The sequence below is a fragment of the Alosa pseudoharengus genome, unplaced genomic scaffold, assembly GCF_046254945.1.
Source record: "Alosa pseudoharengus isolate Yale_2024_CS ecotype anadromous, Long Island Sound unplaced genomic scaffold, YU_APseudo_1.1 YU_APseudo_1.1_scf_9, whole genome shotgun sequence".
Taxonomy (NCBI): domain Eukaryota; kingdom Metazoa; phylum Chordata; class Actinopteri; order Clupeiformes; family Clupeidae; genus Alosa; species Alosa pseudoharengus.
Genome location: NW_027468881.1, coordinates 36348224 through 36364447, shown reverse-complemented (window position 1 = coordinate 36364447; position 16224 = coordinate 36348224). Strand labels below are relative to the sequence as shown.

The following is a 16224-nucleotide window of genomic DNA, read 5'->3' as shown; positions in this document are numbered from 1 at the left end:
TCTGAAGTGTACAGTACATCTAAGAATGCAAAAAGGAAAAAGTTGGCAAATAAATAATATATTATTTACTTTATAGTTAGTTTACTCTTTGATGATGTTGGCGAGGATGATCAGTCACCCATTACATCAGTCTTACATTTAAAATATTATGCAACAGAGCACAAATAACTGTTACTTTCAATAGCGATGTTAAGTACAAAAAAAGCAAAAACTATTATGAGTGTAGTTTGTTGTATAAGAGAGGTGTCTTTGTTGCAGAGATTTTGGCTAAAATATTCAGCAAGAGCTCCATGTCAGGAAATCATGAAGATGAGCAGTTTTCTAGGAGAAGCTCTACTAAATTTGGTTGGTAAATTAACATCCATTTTCTACAAATTGGTGTTATAATCTCATGCATCTAATAACATGAATGTCTTCACACATCATTTGCAGGCAGTTGGGTATCACATACGGATATCAGGGTAGGACAGTGACTACAGCATGGAATGTTAATAGTCTCCAATCAAAAGCTAACATATTTTTTGGTACAGTAAGAATTTTTCTTTCTCCCCCGTAGGATCTTGATAACGATGTTGCAGCGGATGTGAAGTACGCATTTTGTATTTCTTTTAAAATGTATAAGATTTATAGAAAATGAGAAAGGCAACATTTGAAAGTGAAATGTCCTCACAGTTTTAAAGTCAGTTGTTTTTAGCTCCTCAAAACAGGCTTCAAATGAACCTGTACAACAAATTTCCTCTGACGACCAGAAGAGGTTGCGCAGGAAGAAACGACTCAATGAGAGTGCTGAGAACTGGATCAACCAAGAGCTTCTCCGGTATGAGAGTGAGATAGAGAGAAAGATCAATTCTGAACTGATTTAACAATAAACTGAATAATAAGTATCGTAATGATGTATAAATACATGATGGTGTATTTGCATCACACAAACTTGCTTTTTTCCTTGTTCTTCTCTAGACAATTGTATCTACAGAGGATGCGGAGAGAGAGGCAGTGGCAAGTCCAGGAGAAGAGGGCTGACCTTCTGAAAAAAAGACTTCAGCGGTTGGTTAAGCAGCCATACCATGCTTTCTGTGGGAATAGCAATACAGGTCCTGATGGTAAAGATTAGCAAATTTCATACAATTCTAATATACACTTAGGCACATAGTAAAACATGTTCTGACGTGTCTTGCTACGGGCACGAGTATGTGCAGTGCCAAGTTTGACGTTAGATTAAGAAATGCAAAATGTATTGTTAAATATATCGGTAAAAGAAGCACACACCGCTCTACTGTAGCCACTCCCCCTCTGTGCAATTATCAAAGTCAAAGTCAAAGTCTGCTTTATTGTCAATTTCTTCACATGTCAAGACATACAAAGAGATCGAAATTACGTTTCCCACTATCCCACGGTGGAGACAAGACATATTTTACCAATTAGGTCCACGGACAAACATAACATTCAAGTAAACAATATAAAAAGTAAATAAGAAGGCACATACAATGAAGAAATAAGAGCAGCAAAATTTGGGTTGATGTGCAATAAACTGACACTTCAAATAGCCCAGGCTACTTTGGACTGACTTAGACTAAACAAACGACAATTCCGACTTCAAGGTCCCAAATTGAAACGAACGACAATTGTCCCGAATTTAAGAACGTTTTAGAATGCTACACATGCAAGCATGATCAGCTACAGACAACGAGTGGCAGACAGAGTGTGATGTTACCAGAGACTGTTTTTGAGTCACATCTTTGCAAATTTCATGTGATGATGCATCATTCCAAAAAATGGTTTGTCTTCTCTATCATCAAGTTATTCAATAGGCTAAACATATAAACAGCCTTGACTCAAAACAGCTGTTAGGCTTGTCATTTTGATCTGTAAAAAATGTCACATGCTGCCATGCTTAAATTCTGCTCACTGCACATTTATGATATTATAATATAATATTCAGTATTCATTATTGAATGCTTATAGCTGGAATTATGTTTTTCCCTATCATCCTATTTTTTAAAGCAGGCCTACCTGTGGACATGTAATTGGGCTTCAGGTTTTCTACAAGAATAGCATGTTTGAACGGTCTCTGCACTAGTTATTTTAATGAGAGATGCTCCAAAAGATGAAGATTTCCTACTTTGTGTAATATAAATAAAGTGAATCTTGAATGTTAAATTGATATCATAGTGTTCATTGTGATGATTCATTGTGTGATTTATGATCTATTACATCCCTAGGACCCGCACGGCATGGCTTTAGTGGTCAGCAGGGGGTTTGCTCAATCGGCCAGCAGCCTTGTGGTCAAGGCTTAGGCCAGGGCCTTCCAGGCAGCAGTGGAGCTGCACTTCACCAGAGAGCTCACACTCACACTCAGGGATTAGAGACAGATCAGCCATACAGGTTAGATTTGGAGTGGAATAAATCATGGGCAGTGGTGGTTAAAGTAGTGATACACACTATTGTCCTTTCCAGTCGAGTCTGTTTAGATCAGTTCAATATTTGCCTTAAAAGGGCATGTTTTGTTATTGACTTATTGTAATGATTTTGACAGACTCTCTCTGTCTCTGTCTGTTTGTCTGTGTGTGTGTGTGTGTGTGTGTGTGTGTGTGTGTGTGTGTGTGTGTGTGTGTGTGTGTGTGTGTGATCAGACTCCAGATGCCCAGTGTCTCTCAAACCTGTGATGATTCCACTAGACAGAGCACAAAAAATCAGAACAGAGTTCTACCTCTCCGGCCTCACTCTAGTGCATCCATTCCCAGTAAAGGGTGAGTTTGTCATATGTGTAGAATGACTTTTTAATGGAAGTAAGTAAGCAAGTTTGTAACTGTATTTGTAAAGCATCTTTCACAGACAAGCATCACAAAATGATCACAAAACTGAATAAAGAAAATATACAGTAGTTTGTGGGGGTGTGGTGGTGCCAAACATTTACTCTGAATATCACTATATTAAAATGATACATGGGCACAGACCAAACTGTCTTTAACAACAGTACTTTTATACATAACACGAGTAATGAATTAAAGCTATATCATCAGCATTTGTTGTTTAACTTTCAGGAAAGCTTCTTGTTTGATGGGTATTTTATTTTTTTTAGGCATTTTATGTTGACTCACTCCCTCCATGTCCCAGTCAGTCACCTACCTTCACAGCTAGAGGAGAGACTGCTGAGAACTCGCTTCCCCAAGCATCACAGAGCACTGTCAGCCAAGGGAATAATCCCCAGCCCCCTTCACACCATGCACTAGGAGCATACAACCAGAGATTGTTTACCACAACAAATGAGTAAAAGTAGCCTACAAATACATTTGGGTTTCATATATGTTTAGATTGCTATGTGGATTCACTCAGAAACCTGACTACTCACTAGCCTAACTTAGATAATCTGATTGCATGATTGAATAGTGCAACTACTCTGTACTCATCCACGAATGTCATTGTTATCTCCACTCTCATCATTTCTGAGCGTAAACTTGCTTCGGTTTTGGATTATTTGTTTGTATTGTGTTATCAACCAATCTAAGCTTTATTATCATGAATGAAAAAGATGTAGATATGGACAGAGTTCAGAACTTGTCACCTGTCACCTGAAAAAAATCACACATAGTCTCTCCTTTTCATATTCTCAGTCCTTGGATGAACTTGGATGAGCTGATCTGCCACTTTTTTGGGAAAAGAAGCACTGCAGACTAGCCTACTCACAGTGTAGGTTATCCTCCTGTGGGGGCATAGGCCTACTCAATCTGCATGATTTTATGTGTATTATTTAATATTGTATGTATCCTATAGTACAATAAATATGCTTTTTATATGATAGAATCATGTTTAACACATTTTTGTGTTAAAAATAGTTAATTATAATATTTTGTGTTGTAGGAAATAATGCCGCCAGATGTCGCTACAAGTGTAGATAAACAATTATGTTTCCGCTATTTTCAGGGGATAGCAGCATTTAATTGCTTTTGGTTATATGTGTTCTTGAACATATTACACATGACTCTAGGATCTAGAATCTTTGGTATGAATTATGTAGGAAACTGTCATTGGAAATTTGAGTGTTGACTGCGTCATGACAACCTAGCCTACTCTAGGGAAAGCCCATGGCTCGCGTTACGCGTTGCATGATAGTGCAGTGGCTGTGACTAGCGGGGGGACTGACGTCATGGTTGAAACTTTGAAACTGTGCCCTCCATGTTTTGGGGAAGTAACACATTTTGACAGCGGAAGACCACTATCAACGAGAACGATAGTAGGCTATACTCGAGAGACGGCAACCTTTAGCAATATTTAACTGTCCACATTCATTTCACTTAGTCTGCTGTAGTAACAATTCCTCCTTCTCAGTGGGGTAATAGCCTATTCATCGAGAATGCATTGGATACATCTTAACTTTTGTGCAATTATGACTTATAGCCTTGAATAGGCTTGCTTTATTGATGAAAAGTTTAGTTGGAATCACCAAGAAGCTACTTTTTTACATGGAGATTGCGTCGTCCGTGAGTCAGCATCGGACTGATTGCCTCGCATGAGCCACTGTCGGACGACGGCGGGGCTCATTCCGTTTGGAGAATAAGGATGAGAAAGACCAAAGTGGGACGACTTATTCTGGCAACGTGCCTTGGTTCCTTTTTCTTTATTATATTGTATTTCCAGAACAGTTCTAGATCGGGTAAGTTTGTGTCTTTGTCAAACATAGGCCTACAATCAGTTTATTGTCTTTGATAGTTTAATCTGAATATCGCAATAAGCCCATGAACATCAAATAGGAACTCAGCTAGTGTGATCAGCTGTCTGAATTCACAGTTTTTGAACTCTGGCACTGCTGAGCTTTAAGTGGCCACACTGAGCTTGGGAGATGTTGAAACCCCCATGAAAATGCAAACTCCTCATTGAGAGCAAGTGTCTAGTGTGTGAACCTAGTGAAGCCTAGTTTATAGGTTAGTAGCCTAGGCTATTTTAGTCAGCTTTCACACTTGTTATACAATATTTTCCATTTCCTGAAGCTGGCCAAACATTTATGATTTTTTTTTTCAGTAGGCTTAGGCCTATGTTAGGAAGACAGTTTGCACATTTTTCAGGATAGGATCCAACTAGTCCAGCTGCCATGAACAGCTTTTATAAAAAACAGTCCTAATTCATAGTAGACTAGGATCGGTGAAACATGTGGGGTAGGCCTAAATGTAGGCTAGGCTACTATACTGAGGCCAGACCAAGACAACATAGGTTTAAAAAATGCGATTGTCTTTGTGCTAATGAGAAATGATAGTGAGGAGAAGTGACGCACAGTGTTACAGTCTACATTTGCATACTGTCATGTTTGTCATTGTGCAGTTTCAATAATTAATAGCATTGGTGTACTTTCTGCTGAGATCATTTCACAAGGTGTAAACTTTCCTGTGTGGGCATGTTGGAGAGATGTGTTTTATGGAACGCATAGTGGGTTTAGGACAATAAAACACAAACAAAACTACTAAGAATGTATTTTAAAAGTATACTCTTATACTCTGCATTACATGTGCTATGATTAAATAGTACTAATAATACTACTAATAATACACCCTGATGGGCCCTTCACTGCTTCAACCCCTAATACCTGAAAACTGATACCATATGGGACGGTACATTCTTGACGGACTACTTGAAAGGGGCACTACATTTTGAACCACAATGGAATATCAGAAAGATTTACAATTGCATGGTTTAACCAATGTAATGTCAATGTCCTTGCTATAGCTTTCTTTCTTTCTCTTCCCCTTTCTTTCACATGACTTCTGCTGCTTACCCATGAAACCACAAAACTTCCTCAACTGTTTCCCCCTCATTTGCAATTTGAGCACATGTGCAGAAATGACTTCAACGAATATACCGGTAATCACACTCATGTTGATGGTCTTTGCGTACCCATTAGGAAGCAGCCACCTAGTGCTATTGTGTCTCTTCCGCCGTTCACTTTCCCCAGGAAGAGTGAACACAATGTAGCCATAATATTCGTAGTATATAATTATAAAGGCATAATTGTAGTGATTAGGACCATAACCCACTGGCTGGGTGCATGGTTACAACAGATCTCAGGAGCAATGAGATCTGCCTTCACAAAAGAGCTTTCTTAGGGTCAGCCAGGATACTGCACTCTCAGAACCCTCAAACATCCAGGCCCCTGCCTTGCGATGAAATTGAGAATTCAAAAACACCAAAACATGTCTATTGACGCAGATATTTTTTGAGTCACCCTTTGAGTCAAAGCACTCTCTGCTCTGTTATCTCCCCTTTTTCTCATTTTCTTGCATCTTGCCGTTATCTCAAGCAGGGTTGTGCACAATTCGAATTGCAATTCTGCTTCCTGTTTGCTACCTCATTTGAAATGCAAGTGAAATTCAAGAATTGAATTGGAATTTAAGAGCCAGTTTCAATGAAATTCTGAAATGTTGCACAAGCCTGATCTCAAGAGATGCCAAGAGAAGTGAGGGCATGTTTTGCACAAGCCTGATCTCAAGAGATGCCAAGAGAAGTGAGGGCATGTTTTGCACAAGCCTGATCTCAAGAGATGCCAAGAGAAGTGAGGGCATGTTTTGCACAAGTACAGATCAGTGCCGTGAGAGAAGTTGGACTGAGACAAGAGCAAAGCTAGCTTCTATATCTTAGGAGTTGAGATGGAGAAATTCATAACAATGCTCAAAATCTTATATTGACCTTAAATTTAGATAATTTCTGTCCAGGAGCTATATGGGCTACACAAAGAAGAGATATTATTTTGAATATTTTCCTTTCTTCTGGGTTGTACAAAAATCGTTGTATGACTAAAAAATGTATGGGCGAAAAAAATCATAGCCGTAATTATGACCTTGTGCATCATAAAAGCAGTATGGTGGAGACAGGTTCCATGCATATGTTGATGGTTTTGAGTGGCATTGAGCTGTTGATTTGGGGTCCCTCTGACATCTCTGAAGCTGTCGTCAGTGGCAGGAAGCCTGTGCAGGGTTCCAGCAGGCTTCCTTTGTTCCGGCCGCTTTGCCTCAGTTGACTCCGAAAGGCTGTGCTCATTGTGAATACTAATTGAACTCTCTGGGCCACTCATTGCTACTCACATACGTGGGCTGAATGTTTAGAGACGTTTCTTCCTAACCCGTGGAAAGTTCCCGGTTTGTGAAGTCACCTAAGGGTAGGCTATGTATTATTTCCTCTTTCAACGGGGATGCATTTAATTGACGATTTCAACCTACTTTGAAATCACAGCCCGTATTTCAGACCAAATAGGACAGAACTCATCTGGGTAGGAAAAATGTTTTAAGCAACAGCTGTCTTTTTCCCCTCCATCACCCAACAACCTTTCCCTCTGATAAGCACGGAACAGTGCTACAGAGTGAACAAGCTGAAAACAACAAGAACTCTGTAGAACCAAATCAAATACCCCAAAAAGCTGAAACTGAGAGGGAATGCTCAAATATCTATGCTGAAGTATGCCCCACCCCTACTTCCCACCCCATCATCTGAAGTTCCCTATAAGTATTGAGAGGCTATACTCTCAATGGGCAGGCTGTCTTTGTTTAGCCCGAGACCCAAACCCAAGGCTCTAGCACCCAAACCACCTGCTCCTGGCTCTGCTGCTGAGAGCTACCTACCCAAAAAGCCCTCATACAAAAAGCACAGGTTACCTGTACCCTCCTGTCCCTTTGCCTTCAACGCCTCAACGCTACCAGCAGCAGCCTGGTCTTTTAGCTCAGACCACACTGGTCAGTGAGTGCTATGGCAGCAGTAAGATACCAGACATTAATTGCTACAGTATGTATAGAGGATGGTAATATCTGTTCTGGAAACAAGCTGGTATGTCTAAATTATTCTCTAATCTGGTGTTGATTAGAAATAGAAATAGGAATTGATTTAGTGTATAAGGTAAACAAGTCTAATCTATTACATGTTACACATCAATCTGAACATTTAATCTCGTTTAAAGTCATTTTGTTTAATCAATGGTCTTATATGCACACATAAACTTGATTGTTTTTCTTGTTTTAACTGAAACATGGTTTGAAACATCAAACAAGCAATGTTACTACCCTCATTGAATCAGGTGTTCTTATATATATTTTTTATAGGCCTCCAAAACACTTTGCTTAAGTTCAGTGAGCTAGGCGAACTGATGTTGGTCATTTGTACGGATGATACTTATCTTGTCTTATCTTATTATAATACATCTCAACTCGTACTGTAGATAATTCAGAAAACAGTTATAACATACCAAACAACTAGATGAACTGAGCTCGATACTTCCAGCCTTCCATTGTATGTACAGTGGCCAACTTTAAATCTCTTGGTAATACTTCAGATCTTGTGATCACAAAAGGTGTCAATGGCTTTACAGGTGTTAAAGGTGCTATGGCTTTAAGAAAGTAAGAAAAGTACTCTCTTTGAGTTGGTAAGGACATTGCAAAATGCTAAATATTATGGATGATATTGCTTTAGTATTAAAAGTTATAAATGAAACTATTTTGAATTTGACTGTTTTATATTTGAGTACTGTAAGCTCTTGGTGTCTTGTCTTCACTTCCTTGTAATGTCATCAGATTGAAAGATAAAATATTGTTTCCTCTTTTAGCATGTACTGAGCACGTGATTTTCCGAGTAACTCTTGTTGTAAGAAAAATTGAATGCAAGCAGACAGAGGCAGGTTTGAAAACTGAAAACATGGTGAAACATAAGCTAGCAACACTGAAACCACTGAACTGCCCAAGATACACCACGCCACTCAACAACAAAATCCAATTGGTTGGAACATTGACTGACAATCAGTTTGTTCAGTTAGAATCCCTGAAAATGGTAAAACAAATAAAAATATAATGACACAACATACCACCCCAACCAAACCTTATAGATTATGTAAATTATATATAAATTGTCAAGCTTAATCAAACAGATTAATCGTCCCATTACAGTTTATGCAAAATGACGTACACCCATTTGAATGAAGACAAAAGTGACGACAAGCCAATAACTGGGCAACTCTGTTTGCAAACTTCCCCCAGTTTCACACCAGTTATTCCCACATGAGATGACATTTTCACTGGGAATTTTTTTTCCCCATGCACATGAACGCATCATAGGTTTCCTTTATGTCTAGTAGCCTATGCTGATTGCTGTGTGCATGGGATTGACGTATGTGCAGGATAGAAATTTGACTGAAATTGCATTAAATCAGGTTGTTTTAACTAATATTATGCTGCAAGATGGGGTTTTGTCCACTACATTTAAGTTCCTTGTTACTGTATAGACCAAATTGCCATATTAAAAATTCCCAGTTTATTCCCGTTAATTTCCGTAATTCCCATGGAAAGTTTCCAACTTTGAAAATTCCCGAAATGTTGCAACCCTATGAGTATGCATACTGTGTTGCACGCAAACATGCATAACTGTTATTAGTTGTTGGCGTTTTTTTTTTTTTTGCTGTTCACAAAAGTACAGGTATTCTTGATTCTAGAGGAAACTATAGGTCAACATGGTCTTTGTGAATCATCTGGTTCATGAATGTTGATAACCATAGCATTGCTCGCTCAAATCCACAACTGATAGCCCTTTTGGCATTGGGCCTCACCTTCCTCAGCATTCAGTTGTAGTGTTAGATAAACACACATGATGGTTCTGTAAACTTTTGTCAAGATCAGAGGTCTAAAGTATACTTTTGAACTGTGTTTTTGTCAATCTCTGGATTTGCTGACCATTTGGCCCTTTTGGCACCGTGTTATTTGGGGCAGGGCAGGGCGATTCCCTGCAAATAATGCTGATGTTAATCATTTTCCACCAACCTAATGCTATTCATGTTAAGACATTTAAACTTCACTGCATGCTTGTCTGCAATCCCTGAGAGTCTGAAAGGCTTACATACCCCCAGTCACAGTTCAGTTTACATGCTAGACTTAAGTTTGGCTTTTTTTGAATTTCCCCTTGGGGATCAATAAAGTATCTATCTATCTATCTATCTATCTATCTATCTATCTATCTATCTAAGTTATAATTTAGACATTGTCTACCAGGCACCACACAAGTTAAAATGCCAGTCTCACTGCTGTCTACTGTCAGTACTGATCTGCCCTAAAGTTATTATATCATGTTGATTACATAATCAAATCTGCACAAGCTTCATTTCTATTTAGTATTCACATGGAGATACTGTATAGTTATGGATAGCATTTGTGTATGACAAATAACTGGAATTTAAACCCACAATGGTATGCCAAGTGGATGTTAAGGTTGTTTATTACAGAACAGAATTACTTCCAATGCATTATTTACACACAGTTTTCCTGCCCATGAGACATGGCTTACATTCAGTCGTCTCACATCAGATCATCACTGCATGGATTCTGAGTGTGGGACTTCCTATACAGTCTCCAGCAAAGCATTTCGGGTCCCATAGACCTTTGCAAAACTTGCTTTTTCTGCAGCATGAATCATGTACCCTAGATTATTAATCTGAAAGCACTGACAGTAGGTTATAATATGAACATTTAAGATTAAGAAAAAAGTTTCACAGTCTGGAGAAACAGTGTCTCGTACAACAGAAGGAATTATGGTTAGCTGTCAAGTAGTATTCTATAATCTATGTTCTGTTCCTCTCTCTTGCTGGATGTGTGAACAGGATTTTTAAAATTTGTGTCAACATAGAAGCAGCTCACAATTAGCATATAAGCAAACTATCCACTGAAGAAAAATGGAAGACTTCACCAAAACATGAATTGCGTTCCCAAAGGCTGTCAGGGCCAGTATGGGTGTTCCTCTGACTGGGGAGATGTGTATTTGTCAGTTGCCAGGTTGTTTCATACATGGTCATTTATTAATGTTAGCTATAAAGTCAACTTCCATCTCCGTGTTAGTGAACTCTGTATGATGTGGTGAAATATAAACAGCTGCAAGTCTTAGCTATACAGCTCCAGGTCCTCCCCCTCATATATCTACATGGGGGCAGTGAGTGCATTCCTCCTCCCACCCCCTTTTTTCTGTCGTGTCTCTCTCTGCTTGCCTCGCTGACCACGTCATGGACCCTCTGCTCTGCGGGGCGTCTCCACCAGCCACCTTGTCACCTTTGTCACCATGTCTGTCACTGTCTGTTGTCTATTTTCGGTGAAGTGCCTTCTCTCCCACTGTTGGTACACGTGCCAGGCCACTCCTGTGCTCCTCAGCAGGGCCCCAGCGCAGGCATGCATCTGGCCTGGAGGGGTTGAGGGCGGGAGGGGGGTGGAGGGGAGAGGACTTGGACTGCTCAAAGGAACAAAGTGTTCCTATAGAGAATGTAAATCTGAGGGAGGGATTTTATGGCTCATCACAACGGTGACAGAGTCAAGAAAGTCAGTAATTGGTGGAATATTACGGACCGTTCTCACCTCCATATGTTTCACATTAAACGGTAATGCAAAATACACTAGTCTTTAATGAGTTAATAGCTATGTCATCCGAGTTGCAAGCCTATATAGAAAGGGTATAGGTTCCCATAGGGGGAGGATGTATTTTCCTCTACAATAAAAAAATCAAGAAGAATTGTAGTTCAGCTAAAAATGCATTGTGCACTGAGCTTAGAGATGGATTGTTTATCTTAAATAAGAGCAGATAATGCTGCCACTGAAATACTGACACACATGAAGGAAAGAGAGAATTGGTGTGAACAGTGCTGCATGCTTTGTTTACTTATGCATGCTTCTGATCAATCATTCTTATGTATGTGTCTTATTTGGTGTGTATGCATTTGTCTCCTCACAGTGATTGCACTTGGTGGGCCGAGGAGAAACGTCACAGGGAAGTCCCGGAGAAATCCGCTGCATACATTATATGACAATGATCAGGTAACATAACTAAGTCATTCACACAAGTGAGTCATTACAGCACAGAATTTTGCATGCCTTAAACCAAACGTCTCAGAGGTGCGCATTTGGCCATCATTAGAACCACGCGCTTATAAATATTAATGAAATACGGAGAGTGCCCCGTGAAATGTAGCATTTTCAAAGTATGTCTGGGTTCAGTCAGGGTTCACAGACTGGTCCGTGGGGTATGCCATGGTTGTGGCGGGGGGCAGCAGAGGGGAAAACTGAAATTACTAAGAAAACACCCCCCCCCCTTCCAATACCACCTGGTATGCCCCAGGAATTCGGGCTATTGAGTGATCTAATGTTGAGGGGGAAAAAAGCAAAAGCCAAGCATCATGTGACTGAGCTTGTCAAAAGTAGAGCCCACCAAATAGTTCTCATATGAAAGTTCCTTTAGAATTTTCATGAAATCGATCAGTGAAAATTTTATGTATTTTATGCATTTTTCACCGTATGTCATCTCATGAAAAGCTTATGACCTTACAGAACATTGCAAACTGCCATGATGAAATCTGTTATTCTGTAATATTAAACAGCATTGTATTAATGAATAATATAATTAACTTCTTAACTCTCAAAAAGAATTTCAAGTTTTTGCCTGAAATTGCACTGTGCCTATTTACAAGGGCATTGTTCCCACCTCTTCTGGGGCCTACTATCAAATGTTGGACCTCTATAGAAAGCTGAGAACCTCTATAAAAATAATAATCTATAAATAACTTCAATAAATGTGTGATGTACTCACAAAGAGTTACAGAGGCTAGAATATATTTTTTTCTTTCTGCCGGATTACAAGCATCTCTAAACTGACCACATTTCAGCCCTCTGGGTCTCTTGATATCCCTTAGAAACACAACTGAGCCCTAGCACCAGGTCTTGTGAAGTTGTGTGCAAAAGTAGATCAATATAGAATGAAAATATGAGTGCTTTAGACTATTATTTGCCAAGGTATGCCCATGCGTTTTGTAAAATGCCTATGGATACTCCCCATAGGACTTTTTGTTATCCAAAATGCATACTGACAATCAAATGCTTACTGCACATGAACCCCTTTGTGTAGAAGCATAATCCTGGTCTCAAATGAAAGGTAACACTTTGAGGTTTCATGCTTGTATTTGGATTATACTTCAGGAGTTCTGATATGGAATGACTACACTAAATATGGAATGATTACAAAAATGTCTCTATTTTTGCATTTACTTTGTTGGTTCAATGAGTGTGTATAAGATAGACTATACATCTGTACAACTAATATTGGATAACACAACATGAAGATCCAATTCCTATGGATTTTTGTGAATATTTCAGTACCCAATATGTTGCATCTACTTATTGTGCTGCAGCTACACTGCAGCCAGAAGTCAGGGTAGCACCAAAAGCGGAAGGGGGGGAGGGGGGCATTTTGGATCAAATTTAATTGAGACATAATAAGATTAATCTGAGAATGTAAAGCACTATACAGATTGTACATGAAAAAAGTTGTCATTTTTGGATTCCCAAGAGTCAAAGCTTTGAAATGGTGTATAACATTACTATGCTACATAGCAATATGGTGCATACAATTGATTTAGAATGTTGGGGGGAGGTGGGGGAGGGGGGTAACCGTCCCGCCGGCGGGACACTGAAAGTTATGTGGTACATCTCATACATTTGATAAAGCATTATCATTTTAAAGTTATGAGATACAGTTTGGATAAATACATACAGAAATACACAACATAACATTTCTGGAATAATGCTGGTAACATTTATTAACCCCTAAAATGGTGGCATGAAAAAAGACAAATACATAAATACCACGAAAAGGGTCCAGGCACATTAGTCATATCAGCCTTAGTTTGTAGATCTAGTGTAAAAACCTATTTTGAGGATTTTAATGCTCATTGTCCTTTATAATTGGAAGGGCTGATAGGGGTTAATTATGTAAGGGATAGCGGCCGCCGAGGTGTCCGTCCTGTTATACGGAATTAATGGGCGAGGGGCAAAGAACTCCCGACACGCAGCGAAGGGGGGTTGCCTCCGCCCGAGTCCATTAATTCCGTATAACTGGACACACCTCGAAGGCCGTTATCTCGCTTATCACCCGGTTGCCACTGTAAAGCAAAGGAAACACGCGGTTCCGTTTAAAAAGACGCTCACTAGTTCAGCTTGTTGTACAACTTTCGTTGGCCCTATAACAGTGATAGAATGGACAGTTAGCTTGCTTACAATTGATTCCATTGTTGCGAAGCCTGCCTCCAGGCTCAACCGTCGTCCTAATATCGTTGTTATAGTTTCCATTCATAAGCATTGACATGGAACAGCGATTAAACTTTTTTTACCAGATCTACTTCATAGGTGTCCTGTTATTCAGAATTAAAAGCCACCCCGCCAGCCAATCAGAAAAGAGTATTTCTTCTCTCCGGGTGATAAGGAACAATGGCATGGTGTATTGTCTGACTCCTGTGTGTCCTTTCCCCTGTCCTGCGCATGCTGTCTGCAGCTGGAGCAGTCTGCTGTGCAGGCATCCCTTCTGGGCCGCCGAGAGCTGCTGGAGGAGGTCTGCCGCTCGCACACCCACAAGAGGCGCGTGCTGACCCCCGAGGACCTGCGCCACCTGGTGGTGGACGACGAGCACGGCCTGCTCTACTGCTACGTGCCCAAGGTGGCCTGCACCAACTGGAAACGCGTGCTCATGGTCCTGACAGGGAAGGGCCGCTACCACGAGCCGCTGGCCATCCCGGCCAACGAGGCGCACGTGCCAGGCAACCTGCGCACGCTGTCGGAGTACTCCGCAGCCGAGATCAACCGCCGCCTGCGCAGCTACCTGAAGTTCATCTTTGTGCGCGAGCCCTTCGAGCGATTGGTGTCGGCCTACCGAAACAAGTTCACGCGTAGCTACAACACGGCCTTCCACAAACGCTACGGCACCAAGATCATTCGCCGTCACAGGCCCGACCCGAAGCCCAGGTCTCTGGAGCGCGGGAACGACGTCTCCTTCGAGGAGTTTGTCTACTACCTGGTGGACCCACAGACACAGAGGGAGGAGCCCTTTAATGAACACTGGGAGCGGGTGCACTCGCTCTGCCACCCTTGCCTCATCCACTACGACGTAGTGGGAAAATATGAGACCCTAGCTCAGGACTCTCGCTATGTGCTCCAACTGGCTGGCGTGGACTCAGAGGTCCGCTTCCCCACCTCGGGGAAGACTACCCGCACCACAGGTGACATGGCTGCCCAGTTCTTTCGGAATATTAGTCCTTTCTATCAGAAGAAGCTCTTCAACCTCTATAGGATGGACTTCTTGCTTTTCAACTACACCACACCAACTTACTTGAAGTTAAGATGAGGATAAGTACATTTTCCAACCAATGTCAGTATGTTTACTTCTTTGTGAATGTTTTGTGCTTTTTTACTGATTGTGATGCCCCAAAATGAAACTTCAGAAGGGAAAATGGCAGGACAATTGTCATGGGGCATATCTCTAGTGTGAAGACATTGATACTGTCTGTGACAGGAGAATTTAACAAAATGGCTGCCTCTTTTACGGACTGGAATTAGTGCCTTATGTGTCAGTTTTCTAAGGGTTCTAAGGCAGTTACATGAAGTCACAGCTTTCTTTTGAATTTCATTCCATGCATGTTTCTTGACTGTATTTATGGTATTGTCGAAAATATTTATTGTGGATTATTGTGGATGAAGATTAAACTAAACCATCCCAATAAATTACATTTCTTAGGGTTCTATGTATGTCAGGTTTCAATGGAAAACAAAATGTGGGCCAACTACTTTCCCTGTTGACTACTTGAACATAATAAAAACCCCTCAGAGTTTAGGATGAATTTAGGCTAAGGTGAAATATTACTTGATTCAATAATGACAATAATGAAAAAGATGAATTTCCAATTTCATTCCAATTTGAATTAAAAAATTGAAATGATGGTGAACTGTGGCAGTCCTGCTGTATCTGGACAGTATCGGCGCTAATGAATGAAATGGCAAAGGTTCCTTTTTACCGAGTCTTTATTTAGTATGATCAGCCTGTGTCAACAGTGCATAGCTGTGGTTTGGAGAAACGCAGACCCTCATCAGAGCCTTCCTTGTTGAACTATGCAGGGCAGTAGGAGGGCTAGACTACCTGTGAGTCACTAGATTCAGAGGAGAAGATTCTGTGAGAAACACCCATCTCCATCTAGATATGGTCCATATGAAAAGTTGTCAAGTTGCTGAATAAACGTGTATTGGTTGTCATGCTGTTGCATAACCTCTCCACCCACACCTGTTCTTTTTGAAGCCCATTATACATGATTGAGGATTGTTTTACTTAAAAGAAATCAATGTCTGGACAGAGGTTACAGATATCATATCTGAAATCCAAAGCTGACTGGTTTTTGATGAGATGTGCAAAGTA

The 16224-nt window shown here is 40.4% G+C and overlaps 1 protein-coding gene and 1 long non-coding RNA gene across 2 annotated transcripts; both read left to right on the top strand.

Annotated features, from left to right (window-relative positions):
- Positions 1-990: 990 nt before the first annotated feature.
- LOC143114523 (uncharacterized) lies at positions 991-2719 on the top strand. Its single transcript, XR_012984936.1, has 3 exons — positions 991-1100; positions 2220-2382; positions 2631-2719. It is a non-coding gene; the product is annotated as an uncharacterized LOC143114523 (long non-coding RNA).
- A 1487-nt stretch (positions 2720-4206) lies between these two features.
- Positions 4207-16119, top strand: LOC143114708 (carbohydrate sulfotransferase 11-like). The gene is made up of 3 exons (XM_076276444.1): positions 4207-4651; positions 11728-11810; positions 14317-16119. Exons 1-3 carry the CDS (start codon positions 4558-4560, stop codon positions 15160-15162), a joined length of 1023 nt encoding a protein of 340 aa, XP_076132559.1. The 5' UTR covers positions 4207-4557; the 3' UTR covers positions 15163-16119.
- Positions 16120-16224: the final 105 nt, after the last annotated feature.

Coding starts and splice junctions, on each gene's coding strand:
- LOC143114708 (XM_076276444.1), top strand. CDS start 4,558: ATGAGAAAGACCAAAGTGGGACGACTTATTCTGGCAACGTGCCTTGGT. Junction 4,652..11,727: donor CCAGAACAGTTCTAGATCGG/GTAAGTTTGTGT, acceptor GTCTCCTCACAG/TGATTGCACTTGGTGGGCCG. Junction 11,811..14,316: donor CATTATATGACAATGATCAG/GTAACATAACTA, acceptor TGCTGTCTGCAG/CTGGAGCAGTCTGCTGTGCA.